The sequence below is a fragment of the Necator americanus genome, chromosome X (genome assembly GCF_031761385.1).
Source record: "Necator americanus strain Aroian chromosome X, whole genome shotgun sequence".
Taxonomy (NCBI): domain Eukaryota; kingdom Metazoa; phylum Nematoda; class Chromadorea; order Rhabditida; family Ancylostomatidae; genus Necator; species Necator americanus.
The window spans coordinates 19004993-19029144 of NC_087376.1; the positions used below are offsets into that span (position 1 = coordinate 19004993).

The window sequence follows — 24152 nt, forward strand, 5'->3', positions numbered from 1 at the left end:
TATACGAATACTCCACCTGAAATCTGCACCACCTCAGATTCGTGGGGTGATGCCTTTAATGGAACGACTAATACTGGAGTCACGGAAAACTAACCCCTCGCGCCATTCTCCGCTTGTATTACCCATCAGTATTAATCCCTATTTTTAGTAGGAGGTATGGCCCTCCTATTTGAGTGAGTGGATGGTAATAGGATTATATCTAAATCCCTATAAAACAGTAAAAACTATAACTAAATAAAGTGACCTGGTATTAGACCAATAAAATGTTAAAATTAAAGGGTCAAGCAATGTAGATACATCTTGGTTTTTATAGGAAGTACCGTAGTATTAATACCGTATTACCCAGAATTACCCAAAATTTTTTTTGGGCCCATAGTAGGCAATGTGTATAATGTATTTTATGTCTCTTTGCACGGTATTACTGCTTATTCCTATCCATTTTATATTTGTGACATCTTTTTTTTTTTTTTTACATTGATGTAATTAATCTCTGTGATCCTTAGTCTATAATTTTACTTAGATATGAATAACGTGTGACATTTGGTAAACCTCTCTGCAATATTAATATGTTAAATATGGATATTTCAGAAATCCGTCTTTAAAGGCAAGATCAGCGCTTATGGCACATGCACAGGTGACAGTTAAGGAAATAACCAAATAATTAATATAAAGATTAAATTATAGAAAGCTGGATTCGACTATGAAAATATTGACTCTACATTAAGAATGGCAGCTCACCAAGAGCAAGTAAATAAAAGAGTGTTATCAGAATACATAAGGATCGTTGGTGTGCCAAACATTGAAAAAATGGGAATACGAGAACTAGTGAAGAAGTTTCTAAATGAAATAGTAAGGTGATGTATTTTTAATTGATTGAAAAGGTTAGTTTATAATTCACTAAGAATTCATTTTTATGTACCAAAGTCAGAAAGATACACAACCTTTAACCTGGCCTACATCGACTGGAAACAATATCGGTACCAGTTCTTTTAGGGTAATCAAAATTACAAATTTTCAATGTGGTAATCTTATTTAATTATTAATTTTAGGTTAAGATGTCCGACTCTTTTTGGCAATACTTCTTAAATGAAGGAAGAAAGAGGCTAATGGAATTCAATCGAAGGGAAAGGAGTAATGTTAGAGTGCTACGGGATCAAACCATTCCAATAACCGATCTGGAAAATCTAAGGTAAATACTAATAGATGTACAAGTATATACACATGCTTACATATACTCTCTCAAAGGTATATGCATGCTATGTAAAGCCATGTACAAATAATCTGAATGAAAAGTAATTTTAGCCTTTACATGCGAAAGAAAATAAGACTTTACTATCAGTCCAAAAAAGGAATCCCTCCTGAGATGTCGGTTAAAAATGGATTTATCACAATAACTTCCAGTAATGGAGAAAAAAAGGTTATATAAATAAGTTATGGTAAATACTAAAAACAACTAGTTTAATAATACTATTTAGAGGATGAGAGCGACTGAGCTGGCGATAGTATTAGGATGGGAGTACAACGATTGGCAAGGAATATGCATAAGAAAGCTAATGACAAATACCGAAAAGAAGAATCTAGCGGTAATGACATTCCAATTATATTAAAATTAAAATTGATAATAATATAAGTGTTCCAGGACGGTAAACTTACTTGGGGATCCATGTCTATCGAGGAGTTTAAAGCCATAGAATGCTACGATAAGGTGGCTGAAGACACAGAAAAGGTACGAATACATATATGTATTTTTGAATAGTTGAGGTTCCTGTAATGTTAAACTTGAGTAAAATTATATATATCAACATAGCCTATAATGATTATAGCAGAAATAGCGAACTACGTTTATATATATACATATACACACATACACATATACATATGTACATATACATATATACATATATACACATACATATATACACATATATATACATATATATACACATACCTACTTACACACGCATATTCGTATATACATATACATATATACTCACATACACATACATATATATATATATACTCACATATATACTTACATACACATAACCATATACATATATATATATATATATATATATATATATATATATATATATATAATGAGCATAATTATATTCAGAATATAAATATAGATTAAAACGCTGAATTGACATCACCTATTATAGGAATTGTCTGCAAGTACGGAGGTTGCTAATACGGATAAAGTCAGAAAACGTGCTCTAGCTAAAACTGTTGAAGAAGACGAGAATTTACCACCTAAACCCAAGCAGAAAATCTATATTGAAGAATAGCTGTTTCGATTGTGTTGAGGACTCTGTAATAGTATGGAAATGAAAAAAGTATTTAATAGTTGAATAAAGTTGTGTTATCGAATATGTTATTTGTTATGTTATAATTGAAAGGAAAAGAACGCGTCAACGAGACGCAAGACCACTGGTCCAGAAAATCACCACTGGTGACTGAGGAGAAATTACCTCTAAGGAGTATATGTAATGAAAATCCCGCTAAGCGGTGCTGAGTTATTATGTCCCTGGGTTTCCCTCTAGACAGACATATTAACTCAGTATATACAAAAAGGCTAAAATTATAAAACAGAGGTAATGTTTAATTGGATCGTTTCGCCTCTACCTAGACGATCCAATTAAGAACTAGCCTTCCTTGAGGCTCCTCAGTAGGTGAGGAAGGCTAGTCCTAACAAAACTTTCATTGAAATAATAACATGGCATAAAAAAATAACAATAAGAAAATGATGTAAGAAAATATATATTAAAAAAGGAAAATAGGAGTCCAAATCATAATTTACCAACAGTGATACTCAGTTACGCAGCGTAACGTGTCCTTTAAGAACTGTCATTAGAGCACGATATTTTTTAAAAGATGTATTAGTAAGCATTATTACTATAATAAATAGTATGTAGGGGCCTTATAAGTATGAAGTAAAGAAGAATAAATATACAAGAGATAAATATACAAGATTGAAGTGATCTATATTGTGATCAAGATTTTCTAAGATACTCCTTCCCAATCTCATTCCAATAACTATTCCAAGCAATTCTAACCTTGGAGTTGTTTGCCGGCATTTTTTTGGGAGTCAACTTTGACTTTCTGCTAATCAATTGCGTGACTCGTTAGTGTCATTATGCCGCAGGAAGGCACAACTTGATATAACAAGATTGCTTGCATCACAAAATATCCATAAATCTGTTTTTGAAGTGTGAAGGTTTCGCACTTCTGTGAGAATTGACCTGGGAATGCTGATACTTGCATCATTAATCTCTTTGCAGATGGAGTTCCATCTACTAGTCATTACTGGATTAACATAGTCGTTCCACTTAATTCCCGTGTCATAGATTTCTCGCATTAGCGATTTCAGCTTGATAAGCAATGGCGCACTTACATCTATAGGATCGTATATAGAATTTATTATACTAACCACATCTCGCTTACTAAGTAATGTTTTCGACGGAATATTTACTTTCACATTAAACTGATCAGTTTTTGTGTTATATTTAACATCTAAGAATTTGATATTACCAGAAGGTGATTTGTCTTTCTCATGGATTCCTTCATTTATTATCTGAGAATTTGACACATATTCTCGTAGGTTCATACCAATTTCCTTGAAAAGATTTTTTGATTCGACATACTTCTTCAAAGCTTCCTGCTCAGTTGCAGCTGTCAATAAAATATCAACATAAATGTTTCTTGCTATTTCATGTGAAAGTGTGGTATTCTTTGCATTTAAGTAAGCAGGAATTGCTATATTCAATATGCTCTGAGATGCGGTAACGCCGAATGGCAAACGGTTAAATCTGTAAACAACTATGTTGTCCTTTGTCGGCATGCGACTGATGTCTTTGACCCACAGAAAGCGACAAAGGTCTTTGTGCTCGTTTACGATTCTGATCTGAGTGAATGCAATAATTCAATATCGCACGTTAATATAAGCATGCTAATTCGACTGCGAATAAGGATATCATGAATTTTATTAACGAAAGATTCACCGGTGTGAATTATATCATTTAATGATAGTTTACCTCTTTGTTTCGAGGATGCATCAAATACGATTCTGAGAAGTTTCGTTTTTGAAGGTTTCCACACTCCGGAGTGTGGCATATAATAGGTGCCAACCGCGTTTTTGACTGGTTCATGTACCTCTTCGATTATGGAATCTTTGAGGTAATCATTCAATATTTTGCTGTACCACGACCTTTGCTCTTTGTTGGTGGCCAGATGTCTCTGTAAGGACTCGAGCCTACGGTATGCCATCGCATAATTATGGGATATATCGATTACGTTGTCCTTAAGAGTAAAGGGTGCAGTTACAACACTGTTCTTAAATGATATAGCTTTCGAGTACTTTTCAAAACACTCAAATGTTTTTTCATCATTTGAAAATTCATTGCTGGAAATTCCTAATCCATCCTATTCGAAAATCTTCTGAAGTATACCTGCTTCACTTGGCTCCTGAACGAGCGTAAGACTATGGGTAAACTCTTTGCTAGTTACGTTTACCGCACTTGTACTGCGACCATGCAGAGTTGGACCTACTAATGTTCTGGCAACATATAGTCCCGACGGTAGTCTTGTTCTAGTGCTTCTCACAACAAATTCATAGTAGTAATCTAATCCAATTAGAATTTCTGGATTTTGGTGTTCGCCTCTCAATCTTGGATTGGGCAAACAAATATCGTTATCTTAAAGAAACTGCTTATCTTGTTCTTAAAGATATGCTGAACGAACACCGTTAGTTATCACGGGTTTTGTTTGAACCGTTATATGAATCCCTTTTCCAAAAACTGTAGATACTTTCAATGGAACAAAGAACGTTTTAAATTTCTCAGTATGGCCACCAATGCCAGACATGGTGCATATTTCCGTTTTTTGCTTTGGGAGTTCAAACTCCTCTGCTGTACGTTCGTTTTTCTCTGTGCACCTGTATCAAAAAATATAAGAACTCGCTCATATTGGCTTGTTTTGTTATTCCACGTATTTGCTTCGGCAGTCATGAGCACTACTTGGTCTTTTGTGGTACTGTCGTCAGAATCGACTTTCACGAAAGAATCACTTTGAATTGGATTTTCAGTATGTACATTCGAAGTTCGATCTCGTTGACGAACGTCATTTGAGGTGCGATTTCGCAATCCGGCATTGTTCCCTCTTATTTCGCCAGTAGGGGTTCTTCTGTTGTTTGTTGCTGCATTGTTACCAAAGCGCAATCGATTTTGCTGATTTGTTACATTCTCGGATGATCTTGTAAAACATAAGCTTTGATGATGCTTCCTTCCACAGTGGGGACAGTCTGGTCTGCTACACTGATTACTTTTGTGCTGGTTGCTGAAGCATTTCCAACAGCGATTGGAGTTAATCACAACGTACCTCTTTTGTTGGATATCTGTTACGATTCTGCAATTATGAGCAGAATGCTCAGAGCTGTCACAGAAAATACACTGCCTATCATTTTTTTCTTGTCTCTGACCTATGCAGAGTTTGATTCCTTTTTATTTCTGTGTTTTCGATCTTAAAACGACCTTTTAATCTTGATTCAACGATTTTTTTTTTAGCGTTGATCTCTTTTTCGAGTTGCTCCATAACGTTTTCTACTTTCACATCTTCCATTTCTTGGATAGATATGGGGACATTTTTCACAATATTGTACGGAAACTTCTCCAGTATTCTTTCTGTCCACATGGCATCTTGTGTATTGGGTATATCCTGCCGGGGGGGCCCGCCGATACCATTTGGTTAATCAACTTTCTTATTTTGTGGAAAATATATGTGGAATTCTCGGCATTGTTCCTTGCACATGGAAGGTCGATTAGTTTCTGCACGATCTTTGCTCTATTTATAGGTTTGTTACCATATTTTTTCTTTATAGTTTCAACCATCCATTTATAATTCTGGGGAATTAATTGTATCCCTTTGATGGTCATTTCCGCTCTTCCTCGAACACTATCTCTGAGAAGAAGCATTTTCTCTTGCCTTGATATCAGTGAATTTTGTCTCACTTTCAATTTCCTCGATTTCTTTTTCGAGGTCCTTTTTGTTGCCTTTTGTTTTGGAATCATTGTATTCCATCTGCAGTTTGTCTATCAGTGACTGCAATGAGTTTCTGCTCTGTTCGATAGTTTTTATACTACTTTTTGTAGGGTTGGTTGAGGTCAAATATGCCTCAAACATCTCCTCATCTGACCCATTTGGGTTACATTCTTCTTTGTAGAGTGAAGATTTCTCCAGAAGTAGCTGGAGAGTTCTGGCGCCATGGGCCATAGGTTTTCTATGGAAAACCAAAGACATCTTTCTCGATGTTGCACAGCTAGGGATTTGCTGTGGGCAGCTGAGGGGCTTGCTGCACTTTTACGGCACTTTATTTGGCCGATGCGCCAGAAAATTGGGCTTGTGAGTTTGACTCACGATAATATGGGATTTTATACCCAAGAAGAAGGTAGTGGTTCAGTGGTAGAATGTTTATCAAAAATACAGAAAGTCAAGAACACACGGAATGCCGGCCTGCTCCGGCTGGTACATGAACAAGATACTGACAAACGCGCCGCCTCCTTGCCATATGGTCGGCAAAGAGGGGACAGTATCGCGTCGAACAATAAACTATCAATTGTCGTGTTCCGAAGTCGGAACATATAGGTGAATGTATTACAGGAGAAAATTTTCCCTACAAAATATTCACATCGCTGTTTCTTGAGACCTCCTCTTTTTTTTTGGAGTTTAAATGGAAAATAGGTAGGCAAATGTCATTTTTCCGTTTTTGTCCCATTTAAAATTGGGAAAAACAGCAAAATCCTGGTAATTGCAGGAAATAACGGAGAAAATCGTCGACTACAAAACTCTAGAAATGAATTTGCTCAACATTAAAATACTACGAAGTACTAGATTTTATTTTAAAAAAACAAACGCTTTTTCACGCTCGAGCAGAAGTCGGAGTTTCAGTAAGTTCAAAAAAAAAGTTCTAAAAAGTTTAGAAAAAAATCACCCTTACAGTCGGATGGAAGCTCCAAAGCAATCCCCATATGCAGAATTTCTCCTTTCGGGATCGTCTGGTTATCTCGAAATTTGGTTGGAAAAAATCCAAAAAAGTAAAACTTTTAATTCTTTCCGTCTAGATTTCAAAATAACTATTAGCTCCCAAAGAACATCGGTATGAGTATTTTGTTAAGCAAGCCTTCTATAAAAATCTATCAAAAGTTCCTATCTTATCTATTCCTATCAGGTTATTTGCGATCTTCCAGATCTAACAGGTGCACAGAATCTGAGCTATTTTGCTACTAAAATCTATTTAATCCACGTTTAAACTGCAGAAAAATCTGTAGTGTTAAAATCTTCACCTTCTAGTAGTGTCAAGTTTCTATCTCTTCTGCAAAAATTTGGCTCAGCCGAGTGTCGAACCTTCGTGGTCTCATTGTCACACTGTCAACACATTGTGCATTGTCAAAACAAACTGTTGATGACTTCATGTTAATCTCCTCTTGAAATACATGTAATTAGTTAATACTATATAATATTTTGTCCTCATTATCATGTTATGTTCCATTCGCCTACTGCTCCATTGGCCACTATCTCCTTTGCTATTCGCTCCCTTTATGGCCTACAATGGGAAAGTCCCGTTACATTCTTGACCCTGATTACGTGTATGAGGGGGGGTGCGTGTAAAGAGGGTCCCGGCGGAATTTCCAGCATGCACCGGTCATGCCTGGTCAGAGCAATTAGCGATGGTGCATGACCTAAAGAGATTCACTTTCGTTGGCACCTAAATAACTGACTCTGCTCATCTACCGCTAATCATACGCTGCATCAACGGCTAGGATATAATTCACTATATACTAAATCGTCTTTGAGAATCAGACACATTCACTGCAATTTTGTGACGTGAGGTGATCTCAATTTTGTAATCGTACCAGAAGCAAGAGAAATCCTCACGTGAAATATGAGATAAGGATGTATCTGATAGCTTCAAATTACGTGCATAAAAATTTTCTTTGAAACGAAATATCCCAGCTCTCAAAAGTAACGGTAATGAGAATTATCGTTATTCTGTAACTCCCAAGCTTTTTTTTTAGCCTAATTTATTCCTGAACTTCTGCATCTCTGACTTCTTGGAACTTACAGGAAGAAAAAGAGTTCGAATTTGGTAAGATTTCTAGACTTTCTGAAGGAGATATAAAGGCAAACTCATTCCCTTTCTTTATTAGAACACCATACAAATCCCATGTACTTCTATCTAACACTATTATTCTTCGACTTATTCGGTAATTTCGACGACTCACACCACTCTTCTTTGTATATTTCCTTGTAACTGCGCAGTTTTCTGCGTCTCTGTGGCTAGAAGAACATCTAAGACGGTTGTCTGCATCTTCATGAACGACTGGAGCGTGACCTCGTCGAGGTACGTTCGCTTGTCCGCCGGCATATCCACTGGGCGCGTTATGCCTCGGAGACATTCGCGGAGAATCCGAGGACCGTCTCGAGGACCCTCTTTACCGTTCCCCGTATGAGGGCTCTGATACTGCGCGACTTTACAACCATCAAACTGCTGAAAAGAATCGTGCTGACTACGACGAAATTGATTCGTACAGATGCCGGGTATATGTATGCACCTGCGCATCGTATATTTTGGTTCAGAATCTCAAACGAAAGCGACGTTATTGAACGCTTACAAGTTCATTTGACCGAGTTCAAAGCTATGTCTTTTGAAGAAGGAGTGGAACAACACGCTTCTGAGACTGCAGAGAATGGTTTGGGTGCCTCGACAGCACTTTTTTTTGTCAAGAACAAGTGCCATAACCTAAAGCTAAAGGATAAGCCTAGCACCAAGGACTCCTACCAAAAAGGAGTACGGAATCCCGTGAGCTACACTCCATGGAGGTCTCAGAGTACTTCTAGTTCTCGTTAGTAAGGAGCTCTCGCGGTTGGATACAGTGCAAACACGAATTGCGAACCTTTGGTTGCATCTACTTTATAAGACCACAAGAAGAAGGGCAGTTCGCACTTCGTCTTTTCTTGTTCTATGGAAAAGGATTTAAGTCATCTGAAATTGTTCCAACTGATGTGTTCAAAGTATCCTCCACCCAAAGTTTGTTTGTACAACCAGAACTGCCGGATATTCGGCGGCTGATAGATATTCTGAAGAACTACTAAGATAAACTAGCGGTTTTTATCCGCCTGCACAGCTTCGGAATCATATCGCCCGTACAATTGTATTCGGCGCCTTGATGTCCCCTGCTCCTCAATGACTTTGGGAGCCTGCGGAAGATCTTCTGCATAGTGGCCTTGCCCAGGAGATCCCAAATTGAAAGCATTTCATGAGATAATTGGACGTGTTGCTGTTTTCTTGACGTGGAGATTGTTGAACATGTTGCACTTTTTGATAAATAATTCTGCAACTTCCTCAATCTTAACATCCCCTTACTGTGTGTAGACGATGTCCCAGTCGACTGTGACACCACAGCAAGGAAGGAAAGTCTCAAAACGTTCTTTTAAATCCCAACCGAAAATTGGTGGTTGGTGAAGTGGATGCTATCAAGCCTCCTAGAGGCCAGTGTTACTTGATCGATTATCCAGATGGCAGTGCAAAACTCTGCAAAACAAAACAAAACCGACAACCGACAGGCGGCATCAATGCGACATAGCTGGAATTACAAAGTGTTCTAAATGCAGTCTAGGTGGAGATCGCCGCCAACTTTCTGCAAAATAGAAGAACAGCTTTACCTGCCTTACGTTTAGCTGTATTTGACCAAAACCGTTTAACATGAATGAAATCTCAGTCAAAAGAAACCATTGAATTGAGAACAGTAGAGGCCATTATGTGGGGTCGAGCTCCAATAGCTCCTAAGCAACCGCTTGAGACAGTTGATGGTCTCTTCTGAGACATCACACAATAAAAAGTGAACCTTTTAGTGACAAGATAATGTTTCTCGGAGACAGACTGTAGTTGAAAGGAGAAGTCGACATGGTACAAGCCTGTATCAAGAATTCCGTCTTCTGGTCTTCTGGCCTCCATTCAAGACTTCCAAGCTGACCGCTAATATTAGACTGTAGGATAACAACTCAAACTACAACGTCTTGCTTATCAAAATTGGTGAAAAATGTTCTCACTGTCAAGAATGGAGACATCAACATTTCCATAGATTTTGTTCGTGATTCGCAGTGTGGATTTTTCTGAGGTTGCCATTCTTATTTCAACGAATGCTGAAGCATAACGAACCAGCGACTAGATACAAAACCGATACAAGACCGGTCTCCTGGGAACGAATTCACATTTCTCTTCCTATATTAAAACTATATACTATATTGTCCCACACATTTGTCATTCGTCTCCAAAAGAAAACAATTCATTCAATTAGTTTTCGCAATGACCTTAAACATGTCTCACGGGGAATCATTTTGTTCAGTTGGTTTAGCACTCAACAATCCTATTTTTTCTCCATGGACAGTTCTAGTTTGCTCTATCCTGTCCACGTAGTCGAGTTGAGATCCATGTTCCGAGTGGCAAGACGAGGAACGTTGTACACGAAGAAATTTTACGTTGAAGCGCAAGCAGGCTTCTCAGTCTCTTGTTCCTAGACTTATTTCGCCCATATAGCATTTATTCCACTTGTACTTCCGCACTTTGTCTTGACCTATTCTTACCTCTATGGTGGATTCTCATTTGTATATTGACTCATACTTCTTTCGTCTTTTTTCGTAGTAACTTCGTCGTTCTTCTCATTTTTCTCTTCTTTTTTTCCTGGCAACTTCTACTTCTTATTTATCATTTGTTTAAGTACTTAGGGGTTTTTTCCGCACTATGCCTGACACAATTATAAGTTTTAATAACAATAAACGTTTACTGTAATTACTATTCTGTGGTTAAAAGCGCTCGTTGAAAAGTAATGCTTCGCTGTTATCTTATCGCTACACTAAATCTTGTCTAGGAATTTCATCCTGCTCTAGTCGCCATTTAACTTCGACCTTATCCATCTTTTCTATGCAATATGCAAACCTCTGCCTGCGCAGGTTTCAAATCCCAAAAGAGAAACAATTGACGAGCTTTCCGCCAAGCTGGGGTCAACGAGTTCCTTCAAAATTGGGACAATGTAATCCTGCTGATGACAAAAAAAAAAAAAAAAAACTTAGCAGCAACCGAATATTTCTCAGTGTCTTTTCAATACTCGGGCGTCTTGTTAATTTTCTTGTGTCACATTTTTTATCGCTGCAGATTCTGTACCTACAAACACTCATTCGAATAATGTGAACTGCATATGCTTTCAATGCTAATGGTTTAAGATGTCCCAGATTTAAATAATTAACACTTCTTCCATTTTCTGCTGTTGCTGTTGTTTTACAATTCCTACTCTGAATTCCACTGTTTTTACGCCTCTGAAACATCGACTTCTGAAATTTCAAAGAAAATTTCTGTTCGTCCTTGTCTGTGAGTGTGATCGTCAGTTCAAGTTCTTATCCTCCTGGCAGCAATATTCAAATGCTTCGACATGACAAAACTTGTTTTTTCTTCGTCTAGGAAGGAATACGTGGGGATATCCGTCCTGGTTTTTCAGCGTTTTGCTTGAGTTTTCCTTCTAGTCCCTTACTGTTAAGAACCATCCCCACTCGAAGGATAGGATTACAACCGTCCAGGCGCCAGGCTATATCACGCGTCCTCCTTTGGCGGATAAATGGCTAACTCGGAAGAAAAGCCAAATTGTGCCTGGCCTGAGACGCAGGTTGATTCAAGGATCGGACTCTGTACTTCTGCCGTGCACATGTACCGTCACTTATGGTATCCTTGTACGCCGGTTTCGGTTCAGCCAGAAGCCTGCAAATAAAGGTGGAAGATGTTCAGCAAGGAATTAACATAAATTATGTTTATTATTTTATCTTCTTGTTTTACGAAAATCGAACTGAAGACTGCGGTTTAGGCTGTTCCGTTGTCAGCGCTCATAAGGCTACTTATCGCACGTACTTGCCGTTCTAAAAAAATTGGTTCACCTTAGTTGGAAGTTAAAACATTTCAATAACTGACTTGCACAAATCATCGGAGGGGAACGGTCAAGAGGTACTCATATGATGTGCCGCCGCGTATCCAGGAGGCTAATGAGCGTCGTTAATTGCACTGCGCGCCTCCTGATACCGTCATAATCGCTACAGTAGCCTGATTGCTCCTCTTGTGCTACGTCTTCAAGACCCCCGCCCACGCTACCCTCCCATCCCATCTCGCCGCGTCTACCGCTCTTACGACGATTTTTTTTTCGCCGCGCCCACAGCTCTTATGATGCGCTCTCAAAATTGAACGGAAAGGAAAGTACCTGGTATTAGATGTTGTTCGAAGGTCTATATAAAGTGTGCTTGTAAGTAAATATAAAAGAAGGAAGGAATGAAATAGTTTTGTGTAAGTGATATGCCAATTAGAAATGCGAGTGAAAATGAAATTATCCTGTCTCGACTTGTTAGGTGGAAAACACTCATCCATCTCTGGGAATGCGAGAGATGTTTGAAAAAATGTCCCACTGATCGGTGTTATGCTATCTTCTTTAATTTCTTCTCCTTCTAAGGATTTCTTTTTGTTTGTCTAGCTGGATAAAACTGGCATCCAACGATTAACGAGGCGCGAATAATGCCTTGCAGACATACACTGTACCTAAAGGTACATCTCGAAGATACAAAGGTTTCTGTTCGCCACTAATACACCTAACCTGTCATATTGATTTTATGCAGGGAATAGATAAAAATGCTGTTGAAAGAAGTTTGAAGAACCATACAAAGTTATATAAAACTGTATAAAACGTACAAGCAAGTATTGAAATATTTCACATGCGCTCTATATAAACATTATATCTAAGTAAAATTTTGAAAAGGCAAAATGTAGAAAGGAGTTTAAAGAACGTATACAGGTGCAAGGTGTAATAAGTGCATAAAGTTGCTGTTATTATAGCTGCTGCAGTTGAAAGTTGAACACGAATTCGTTGAATGGCATTGTGAGAAACACATACTTATGCACTGCTAGTTTATATAGAAAACTTAGGGCATGCAATGTGTTGCATGTTATTCTTTTTTCCGGAGCATCTTTTTGAAATAATTTTTACTTATGTAAAGTTACATTGGATAGAAAGATCTACTTCTTCTCTTTTATTCCCAATAATATGCGCTTAGTTTACTATATCCGTACATCAGAATTCGCTGCGGCAGTTTGTTTTTCACTCCCCCCTTCCTTCAAAATTCGCACTATCTACCGCTTCGTCGCGGCGCGAACGTCGCGCACGGCGTTGACCAGAGAGCAATAGGGAGCGGGGTGTATGTGATCTCAGGCGGTCGTGGAGGATGTCTAGCTGGTGGAGCGGCAGCCGTAATTACGTGGAGGAGCGCGGTGCTGAAGGGAGAACAGGGGCGGTCAGCCGGTTTTCACGGGTACCTCTTGTCCCGCACCCATCATCGGAGAAGCTACCGCCTGGTCAAAAATGAGAGCAAACGAAAGAGTGTCATCGTAGCTTGACCATTGAGGAGCAATTAATCTCGACTGCATTCCACGTGACATTGAAAGCACTAAAAACCGCCGACCCACTGGTCAGATCTTTTCACGAAATCCTTCAAACAAAGATTCGATGCGCTATGTATCCCTCGCGGAAAGAGGAATAACTGGGCAACCTTTACACGGAGTCAATGTCAAGCGAACAAGGTGAGTTCGTTAGTGTTTACACTTTCAAACCCAATTCTTTTTCTTCTTCACTATTACTACACATACGATCAAATCAGATTCTCGCTGTTCGACGTGGTTGCCGCAAATCCACGGGTCGCTTCTAGTCGTCGAAAAAGCTCATACCGCAGCGACTTTAAATTATCTCTTGACAGTTCCAAGCGATCTTAAACATTACCTTACAACCACATTTACTTACAAGAGAGTACTTACACATCTGTGAGACTAAACGAGCTAAATTTTGTCTGTATGTTTCTCGACAATCAAGATTTATTCTTTGCCGAGCGAAGATGATTCTCCCTAGTGGTATCATTTCTGACATGTAAGAGGTAGATTTTCTGATGACTTGTGCAAGTCGGCTATTAAAATGTTGATCTTCCAGCTAAAGTGAGCCAATTCTTTAAACCGCAAGTACGAGCAATGAGTAGATTGCTGACAATGCAACAACCTAAATCGCGATTTTCGGTTGGATGTTCGTAGAACAAAAAGATAAAACAATAAGCATGATTTATGTTAATTGCTTGCTGGTGATCCCCACTGGATATAAAAATACAGCGTTCACTGAAAAGAAGGATGAACGACTGGAAGCAGTACTGGTAAACGCAGCATCAGTGAAGATTGCCCGTCTAAGTATCCACGTAACTAAGCAGTGATGTGTATCACATGATGACACCAAAGGGCAAAGTTCAGATGACGTGAACGGCTTCTCAAATAAAACCTGTAGCCCCTCTGCTTGCTAGAGCAAACCTCACTTTTCCAACAATAGTGTATAGTGAGAGCTTCTGTGTTCGAAGTTGAATACAACACGCAGCAGCGGAGAACGCGAATCTCGTTTACATTTTCTGCTTTCGCTTCGTTCTCCCGTGTCAGGGTGGTTTCGTGTTTGGGGCAACAATTTGCAAACAACAAGCCAAACAACGAGAATCACCTCTATCGCCTATACTCCCGTTGTTCATCGATTTGCTCGAGCGGACACCAGTAATACTTCCAATTGTCCCAATCGCGCGCAAGTGTTGCCCAGCGGCATCTCTTCTTCTTCTAGGGACTCGATGATCATCGCATTTTTCTTTGAAGGACCTCGTAAAGAGATCTGACGATCGTGTCCGCTTTCTTCCTGCGGTGCGTTTAATGTCGCGTGGTATCCAGTTGTTTACGGCTCTAGTCCACCTAATTTTACTTTCCTTGGAATATGCGGCAGCGTCTCTGATCTTGGATCGGTGACGTAGGAGTGGACTACGAATCCCTTAATTCACTTGCATAAAGCGAGTTACTCCTAACATCACCCTTTCAGTTCCGCGTTCTATGACACCGATCACATTTTCCTCCTGCTTGCGAAACTTTCACGTTTCCGAAGCGTAGGTCAAAGCAGGAAGAACGGTGGTGTTGAGTAGGTGAGATGTTCTTGGTCGTCTTCATTACATCCTCGATACTTTTGAATGCTCCCCAGGCTGCACGTTTCATTCTGCCCAGCTCGGAGGTCACGTCGTTCATCATGTTGATTTCTCAACCTAGATATGCAAAGCTGGAGCGTTCGAATATATTAGTTCCGATGAGCGTGAATGGGGCATCAGAAACCCATCCATTCCTCATAAACATTGTCTTGTCTAGGTTCAACTGAAAACCGATCTTTTTACTCTTCTCATCAAATCCGGACAGCATCCGTTCCGCCTGGTTGATACTTGGTGTTATAAGAAGGATCAACGGAACGTCGATGGTGTAAATGCCGGCCGTCAACCTTTACTCCCATTCCAATCCTCGCACCGCGTTCTCGAGAGTGGGACAGAATATTTTGGGTGAAATTGTGTCACCCTGACGAACCCCTCTCTTCACGTCGATTATGACATCATTGTAGAATGGTCGTGAAGTTGCTATACAACTCACGAAGTACCTTTATGTATGGAGTAGGGACGCGTTGGTTGTCCAAGGCCGATATGACCGCCTAATTCTCAACTGTATCAAAGGCTTTCTTCAAATCAATGAAAGTGAGGCACAGCGGTATCTTGTACTCTCGCGATACTTCTATGAGTTTTGAAACCGTGTGTATGTGGTCAGTCGTACTGAACCTTTCCGAAACCCTGCTTGCTCACATGGCTGTCCTTCATCCAAGACTTTTTCAATCCTATTAAGGATCACTCTTGTGAAGAGCTTGAGGATGACAGACGGTAAGCAGATTGAGCGATAGTTGCCGATGTCTTGTGGGTCTCCCTTCTTATACAAAAGCACGGTCTTGCAGGTTTTCCATTGCTTAGGAACCTTGAATTCCGACAGATGACGAGTGGAGAGCCTCGCCAGTGTGCTGATGATGACTGGCGCTAGGTAATTCAGACTCTTTTCCATTACTTTTTTGCATAAAAATTGAAAACCCTGAATCCACCTGCGTTTCAGGGCAGGTACAAAGTCGTTTTTGGTCCGCGATTAGCCTCCTGTGCACCACCTGGGGACGCGCCACGTACCGTCTCTGATTCCTCTAATGAGGGAGACCAGTGGTTATAAGACATTACCAAGTGTATTTCTCAAAGGGTTCTTATCAAGTTTTTATCAATCCTAATAATGTGCATCTGGGCTTTTTCGACTATACAATTCCATTAAATCCACCTTTAAACTGCTGAAAACTATGAAACATTAAACTCTTCGTCTTGTCTTGTAGTTTCAACTTTCTACTTCTACAAAAATTTGTCTCAGTGGGGTGTTCAACCTGCATGGTTTCATTCTCAAATTTTCGAAACAAAATGTCAATCTTTTCGTTTTTCTTTTTGGTTGTTCCTCTTTAATTCGACCTGTGCACCTCATTCTTCTTTTTGTTGTCGCATTATGGCCTTCAATGACTATTTAAAGATATTTAAGATTTTACAAACTGGAAATATTTCAACAACATTTCAGCTAGTTTACTTTTACTACTTTCCGTTTTTTGCTTCTATCAGCTATCGAATTTTACATTTGCCCATTGTTCTTCAGCAAATTTTCGACGTTGCATTTCGAAACACAGAAGGCTTCCAGTATATTGCAGTGGCAGTAAAGAAGAACTATTACAGCAACTTTGAAAGAGGGTAATGTCCCAAATCACTCTTTATCCTGCACGTATTCGAACAAATCTTTGACAACCACAACCACCAACCAACCACGCTGATGTGCTCCTAGAACATTTGTTAGAAATGTAAGCAGTAAGCCACAACTGACAAGTTGTCCACATTTCTGGGACGATTTCAAAACGAAAAGGGTTTGCTGCCAGGTCGGGAAACTCATCACTGATCAGTTGATCCGATGCTCTCCGGCAATAGCTATGGATATTGAAGAAACCTTGCTTTTGTGGGTAGCTGGCGGTCCTGATTACGATAATCGGAACATCGTGGACGATGCCTCTAGGCCATTATCGATTTTATTGACTTTCGAGTCTACGAGTGCAGGCAGTAGTACAGGTCTGCTAAAGAGGTGTGAACGGTTCTGTTGTTATGTAATGTTGGTAAGCGTTTGTTGCTTTCTCTGCTCCCGGTCCTGTCTCTGTCGTCAAAATGACGAATTTGCGAAGAAAATTGCTAAAATTGATAGACAGTTTCCAGGAAGCGTCGCCTAGTGGGGGGACGTTGCGTTTCTCAGCCACCATAGAGGATGCGAACTAAGTGTCCGCGGTCTTCAATTGGATGTTCGTAGAACAAGAAGATAAGACATCAACAGTGCTTTACGTTAATTCTTAAAATTTAAAGCAAACTTCAAGACTGCATTAATACGTCCAACGACAGTAAACCCACGTTGATTACAAATGTATTTGCTTTGCAACGCACCGCTATTCACATAACCATACTCATCTTAGTATTCATATAACACTACAATATTCACTCTCTAGGTGCTTTATGGCAAAGAGTTTGCCCAAACGATTCGTGCAGAAATGCTGCACGTCGTGATGTTGGTCACAAATACGACATACTTCGGAACAGTGATTCAACTGAGTCCATTCCAACTTATAATTAGATGAAAGATTGGATTTACAGTTCCCTATACAACATATCCTTGCAGTAACGCGTCACGGTGAGGGAATGTTACAACGACAGTGAGCAGTGATGAGCAAATAAAATAACAATCTTCATGTTCAACTTTCAATAAACCTGAGCATGACGATAGTCATCGTATATATCGCGTATATTGTTTCGAATTGGCTCTCTCACGAGGTTCCCAGATTTTCTTAGCTGACGTTTCGGCGAGTTCGCCTTCTTAAGGTCCTAAAAGGGTGAAATCGAAAACGGTTTATCAGAACAAACTTCTTCGTCCAACAAATTAGACCCTTAATACACTTCTGGATCTCACGGTTAGACTTGAAAGTTTAAATCGTACCTTAGGATCAGAGGAGGGGGGCACAATCAAACAATAGCACAACCTTCAATAGAAGGACACTTTCGACGTGATTGAGATGCATTTCTATTTGCGATTCACTTTTGGACTCTCGGTCTGCTTCTAAGACTACTCTAAAGCTTTTCGCGCCGCAACGCGAGGTTCACACGGAATGATCATCTTAACATCGAAATTGGTTTCGTTAATACGCCACGCAATACAGTCACCTGATGCACAGAATTTCCTTTTACCATTCAAGTGTTCCTTCAGCCGAGCAGTGGATCTGGTCTCCTATGTATTTATCCTATCAGAATCCTGACAGAAATCAGATATACAATACATGTACTCACACAATCACCTACTTTGTTATTCAGACAACCCTCGCAGTTTGGTTTCGTGCAAATATCGACTGCGTATGAGTCCTTGCTAAAGATTGCTTAGCGTAAGATTTCCCGTCGAGACTGCAGTTAATGGAGCTTCTACTACTTGAGTTGCATCAATTGGATTGTAAACGTTGCTCAACGACGGAGTTGTTCACTTACTACCGCGCAACGTGATACATTGCTATGAAAACCGGTGCAACCAAGGCTGTCTCGCACGGCTCATTATTGGATTACTGTTGAGAATTGGCCGTGATTACGCTAAACGTCGTGAAATAAACACATTATCCTATTTCTCTTGGTGGAAACATCCCAACACTATCATTTTCGGTGCTGTGCTGCCTTCGAATGACCGTCGGATGCGGTGTGATAACGGATCCAATTTCGATGTTATTAAGATCACTATTATGACGCATGGTCCTTCCTTTGCAGTACGCAAAGCTCCTGAGGCATTTTCAATCCACACCAAGAGCCCAAAAATGAATCCCTAGCAGAAATGCATCAAATTACGTGCAAGCTGCACTCCTGTTAAAGATTGTCCTGTTGTTTAAATGTGTTTGTCACTTTACCACAGCTATCTAACAGCTAACAAAAATCCCCTCTGATCTTAAGGCACCTTTCTCACTTCCAACCATCTGATGAAAAACGGGAAGTAAGATATGGTAAGGGATAAAGAATGAAGTGTAATTTACCAACCACGGAAGGATGAGGAGCTTAGTGAGCATTAGGGCGGATTCCAACCTCCGATCGATCGTGCAGGAAGCGGAATCTCTAACCGCAACACTACACTCGCCCTATTAGGATTTGATGGGCGGAGAAAAGTTTGTTCGGATGAAGGACCCGCGGCTTCACCCTTCTAGACTGAAGAAGGGAAACTCATCCAAACGCAGGCTAAGAATAAAGATCTAACAACTTCGTCTGCGCCGTGCCTTGATCCAAAAGAACAAAGGATAAGATATCAGTTCTGCAGAACGATTAAGGAAATTCTGACTGCATGAGAAATTGATGTAATATTAGTGCTCCGAGCATCAAATAAGCAGCAAATAAACAGCACATTAACTATGTTGCACAACGCGAAAATGTGCATTGTCGTCAACTTCCAATTTAACCCTAGGCTGTAGTTGCAGCCTAGATTCAAATGGGCAATTCAAATCCACAAGCGTTTATGCTAAAACAAGAAATCATAGCGTTTAGCAAAGACAAGATCGCAGCAACAACAACCTGAGAAGGATTTTACGTTTCAATAAATACAAGACTATATTCAAATGGGCTATAACGGCAATGTGGCCAATTCACTGTGAGGCACTGGCTGGTGAGAACGTCGCAGATAAGCCGTAATATGCTCTCGAAACAAGAAAAAGACGCTGACATGGAAACAAAATCCTCCCCCGCCTGTGTACAACCAAAAGCCACTTCCGAGCACTTCCTGAATAAAGTAAATGATATAAAAACTACAAAATGTATCGAAATGACCATAAACATGTAGGTTTCTCATTAGTATACGGTGTTTTTTCCTCTTCGGAACTACAGACAGAGAATCTTGCCATCAACTTGTGAACCCGAAATATACACCGCGAAAAAATAAAACAGATTTTCTTGTATAGGCTCGTCTATCATATCCAGGAAAACGAAGAGTTTGAGACAAGGACGCAGGATTTGTAGAATTATATATTCAGAATTTCCCTTCTTCAAATATTCGGATCATTTTGTGGAGGAACATATGAGGTCTCCAAAGTTTTTAAAAATACTATTTTTAGAAGATGGATTTCACATTTCATAGAGGTACTTACACCGTAGCAGTTTGTGGCAATTTATAGTATCCACTGCATCGGAGTCATCCTTTCAGTGTTTATAAATTCTTCTCTTCCACTCTTCCGAGCAATGCAACCGACTTAACGTTATATATATATATATATATATATATATATATATATATATATATACTTTCGGTGGTTTTAGCTTCGCTCCTCTTGACTGATCAATGAAAGTTAATAGTACTGGTGTTTTCTGTAAAATTAGATTTGTGTTATTTTAACAACGCTTTTGAAACATTACGGAGTTTTCCTTCTAAACGCGTCAATTCTACATTTGGAGAATATTCGACCATCAGCTACAAACACTCCTTCGATGCCAGAATAATATAGATACAATTAGAAAGCATTACTCGAAGTATTGGTATTCCTCCAATATTTCTCCCAACAGTTATCACAGAATGATGTTTTAACATTAAATGACGTGAAAGACATCATCTTCATGGTAAAGATAACGTTCCACGTCAGATCACATAAGCATCTTGCTATTATTTAAGCAGCCGTTTGTATGCGTGTTTCCACTTCCTGAGAACGGCATACTACAAACTTGAGGCGAACAAAGAAGGACATAGGCAAGCGGAGGAGTCATAAAGGTGAAGAGCAAAGCGCTCGGTGGCCACGTCTATGAAGCGGCTCCAACCATTTATCTTTTGCGTTATGCACACTAAGTTATTGCGCTCCAATGACCGGGCCCACCGACGCCGGTGGATCCGCCGCACCCGATATTATGACAATCTGGCGCCGGCGCAGAAATCTGACGCCATTGGACCCGTCGCACCCCCTTCCATATGTATCTGGCGCCGGTGGACCCCTCGCACCCCTTCTATAGGTATGTGGCGCCGGTTGACCCGTCGCACCCCTTCTATAGGTATCTGGCGCCGACAGGGACTAAGCTCGTTATTATATATATTATATATTATGTATATCATGGTATATAATAACGAGCTTAGTCCGTGTGTGTGTCCCGAAATTCAAAAAAGGAGGTGCGACAGGTCCACCCAGCGTCAGATAGCTATAATATGGGATGCAACGGGACCAACCGCGTCGGATTGGCGCGCCGGCGCCAGGTACTTATAGAAGTAGCTGCGACGGGTCCACCGGCCCCAGATAGCTATTATATGGGGTGCGACAGCTATAATATGGGTAATACGGGGTCCACCGGCGTCGTATTGGCGCGCTGGCACCAGATACCTATAGAAGGGGCTGCGACGGGTCCACCGGCGTCCGATTGGTGCGCTCGCGCCAGATAGCTATACTATGGGGTGGGGTCCACCGGCGTCGGATTGGCGCGATGGCGCCAGATAGCTATTACATGGGGGCGACAGCTATAATATGGGTAATACGGGTCTATCGGGTTCAGATTGGTGTGCCGGCACAAGATACGTATAAAAGAGGCTGCAACGGGTCCCGCGGCGTCGGCTTGGTGCGCAATAACTTCGTGTGCATGACGCAAAGGATATGTGGTTGCAGGCGCAATAACCTTGGCCGCTTGGCGCTTTGCTTTTCGCCTTCATGACTCCTCTTCGCGTCTATTTCCTTCTTCGTTCGCCTCAAGTTTGTAGCATGCCTCTCTCAGAAAGTGGAAACACACATGCAAGCGACTGCTTAAATAGTAGGAAGATGTTTATGTGATCTGACATGGAACGTTATCTTTATCAGTAGTATTATGTCTTTCACGTCATTTTATGCCAAAACATCATTCTTTGATAACTGTTTGTAAAAAAACAGGAGCAAAACCAATAATTCGCGTGATGCTTTTAAATGTTGTGTATAATCATGCTATATAATAACGCGCTTAAACTGTGTGTGTGTGTGTGTTTTTGTGTGTGTGACGAAAATACTCCATAATTATGCAAAACTCTGCAACGCTGAAGTGCCGAATCGTCGCCATGCACCTGATAAACGAGCACTCTACCTTTTCACCATTGTCTAAAGCTGTGTGGCTATGTATGTTGGCTTTGATAAGGCAAGTTAGTTTCTCTCATATGTTTGGCGATAGAATGGGTTTCTATGACTCATTCACGTATCGATTTCAAAGCATATTTTTCCGATACTGCTAACATCCTTTGTTCAAAAAGAGGAAACACACGTGCGAACGGCTGATCAAATACAATACATTGTAGCCAATGGTTTACGGGATCTGACGTAGAAAGTTATTTTTATCATTACAAAAGTGATATTCAATGTCATTTCATGTTAGTACGTCATTCTTTGCTATAGTTGAGAACAGAGTAAACTCATACTTCGAATAATATGTTCCCAAATTTTGGAGGTTTGAGAGAAACATAGATATAAAGTCAAGTTTGATTGTTCTTCAAATGTAGAACTGAGGCGCTTAGGGAAAAACCATAAAATCTTACATGTGTGCTTAAATTTCCAGGTAAAAAAAAATTGAAGAGCGTTGATAGAAAAAAGAAATTTTAGTCTTACAAAAAATGTCGCTACTGTTATTTCTTATTGATCGGTGAAGGTGAGCGAAGCGAACACCAAAAAAAAAAAGCCTGAAGTCCGGCTTTAGCGTTCAGGCTGATATATTGATAAGGAGTTTTTGAAGTTGAAGTTCGAATGTTCTCCAAATGTAGAACTGACGCGTTTAGAAAGGAGACTATGATATCTTTCGCTTTTAGTTATAATATAAAAAAGAAAGATTGTTGGAGATACACAAGTCCAATTTCATAGAACTAATAACCCTAATATTAATTTTTGTTTTGATCAGTGAAGCGAGCGAAGCAAACACCACAGAAAGTCTGAAGTCCGGCTCAGACTGGTATATATATATATATATATATATATATATATATATATATATATATATATATATATATATATATAACATATTTTATACGAAGATATACTAACGTATATGTACATATGTAGATGTGGCGCGAGTAGCCAGCATCGTAGCTTCTAGTGCTGGTGATGTAATTTTTGTAATTTTTGACATAGGTAATGTAATGCGAGAAAAAAAACCCATATTCATAAAATATTTACCAACCGAATCATGGAACTTCATAAATTAACTTCAGGAAGTCAAAAGGATTAGAGGTTATTTCGTATATGTAGAAATTGAGAATTGCATGTGTAGAAAAATGTTCATATCCTCTAACGGTCTCAAAGATTATGGCACCAAAGGTCCTTGAATTCGGAAGGAGGGACAATTTTGCGCTCTGCATTAGTAGATATTGGTAGATGACGCAAATCTTCAGATTTGTTTGATGCTTTGCCAGGCTAAATGGAGGGAAGATATTTCTGCTATTTCGACTTCCACAAAGTCAACCTTAAATTTCAAATGGATGAAGACTCGCCGAGACTGCGGACCTTCGACATAGACCGAGGACTTTTATCGTTTTAATAGTCTATCGCAGGATATAGAATCTGATGATGCAAGCTAAGAAGACCAAGTATGATGTCATCGGACGTACCGAGACGAGACGACGTCACCCTTTCAACGCCGTATATGAAACTGGAGAAGAACTGTTCTTAGGAACATGTGACAGTAGAGGTGTTGGTGGAGTTGGGGTCCTCGTCAACACGAGTATGGCAAAGAATATCGACTCTTTCGAACAACTTACGACCCCAATCGGACGTCTGCGGATGAGAAGATATGGTTCAACGCCAGCATTGACTATCTTCGTCGCTTACGCTCCAACATCAGGCTACGAAGAAGAAGAAGAAGTCGAGACTTTCTATATGGACCTGGAGAAGTTCTACCGAGAAGATCATGCCTTCTACAAGGTCATAATTGGCGATTTCAACGCCAAAGTTGGCCCAAGAAGAACGCCGGAGGAATTTCACATCTGGATCCACGGCCTACAGTGGAATGAACAGGGGGAGAGGCTCTCCGAGTTCATCATGACGACTAAGACCATCCATGGGAACTCGCAATTCCAGAAGCCCTCCTCTCTATGCTGGACGTGGGAGTCACCCGGTTGAGGGTACTGTAATGCCTTCCGCCTG

The 24152-nt window shown here is 40.0% G+C and overlaps 3 protein-coding genes across 4 annotated transcripts; 2 read left to right on the plus strand and 1 right to left on the minus strand.

Annotated features, from left to right (window-relative positions):
* Positions 1-156: 156 nt before the first annotated feature.
* On the plus strand, positions 157-2291 carry RB195_024133 (uncharacterized protein; the record flags this gene model as incomplete). 2 transcript variants are annotated; one of them, XM_064211804.1, is made up of 8 exons in its annotated part: positions 157-173; positions 589-634; positions 685-849; positions 1050-1189; positions 1303-1417; positions 1476-1583; positions 1640-1726; positions 2166-2291. In XM_064211804.1, 8 exons carry the CDS (start codon positions 157-159, stop codon positions 2289-2291), a joined length of 804 nt encoding a protein of 267 aa, XP_064067685.1. The 2 variants fall into 2 exon arrangements, with proteins under 2 accessions (XP_064067685.1, XP_064067686.1); XM_064211805.1 differs by lacking the exon at positions 157-173 and adding an exon at positions 929-994 and having other exon boundaries at positions 620-634.
* Positions 2292-8275: 5984 nt separating this feature from the next.
* Positions 8276-13522, minus strand: RB195_024134 (uncharacterized protein; the record flags this gene model as incomplete). Its single annotated transcript, XM_064211806.1, has 2 exons — positions 8276-8545; positions 13400-13522. 2 exons carry the CDS (start codon positions 13520-13522, stop codon positions 8276-8278), a joined length of 393 nt encoding a protein of 130 aa, XP_064067687.1.
* Positions 13523-23573: 10051 nt separating this feature from the next.
* RB195_024135 (uncharacterized protein) lies at positions 23574-24128 on the plus strand (the record flags this gene model as incomplete). Its single annotated transcript, XM_064211807.1, has 1 exon — positions 23574-24128. One exon carries the CDS (start codon positions 23574-23576, stop codon positions 24126-24128), a length of 555 nt encoding a protein of 184 aa, XP_064067688.1.
* Positions 24129-24152: the final 24 nt, after the last annotated feature.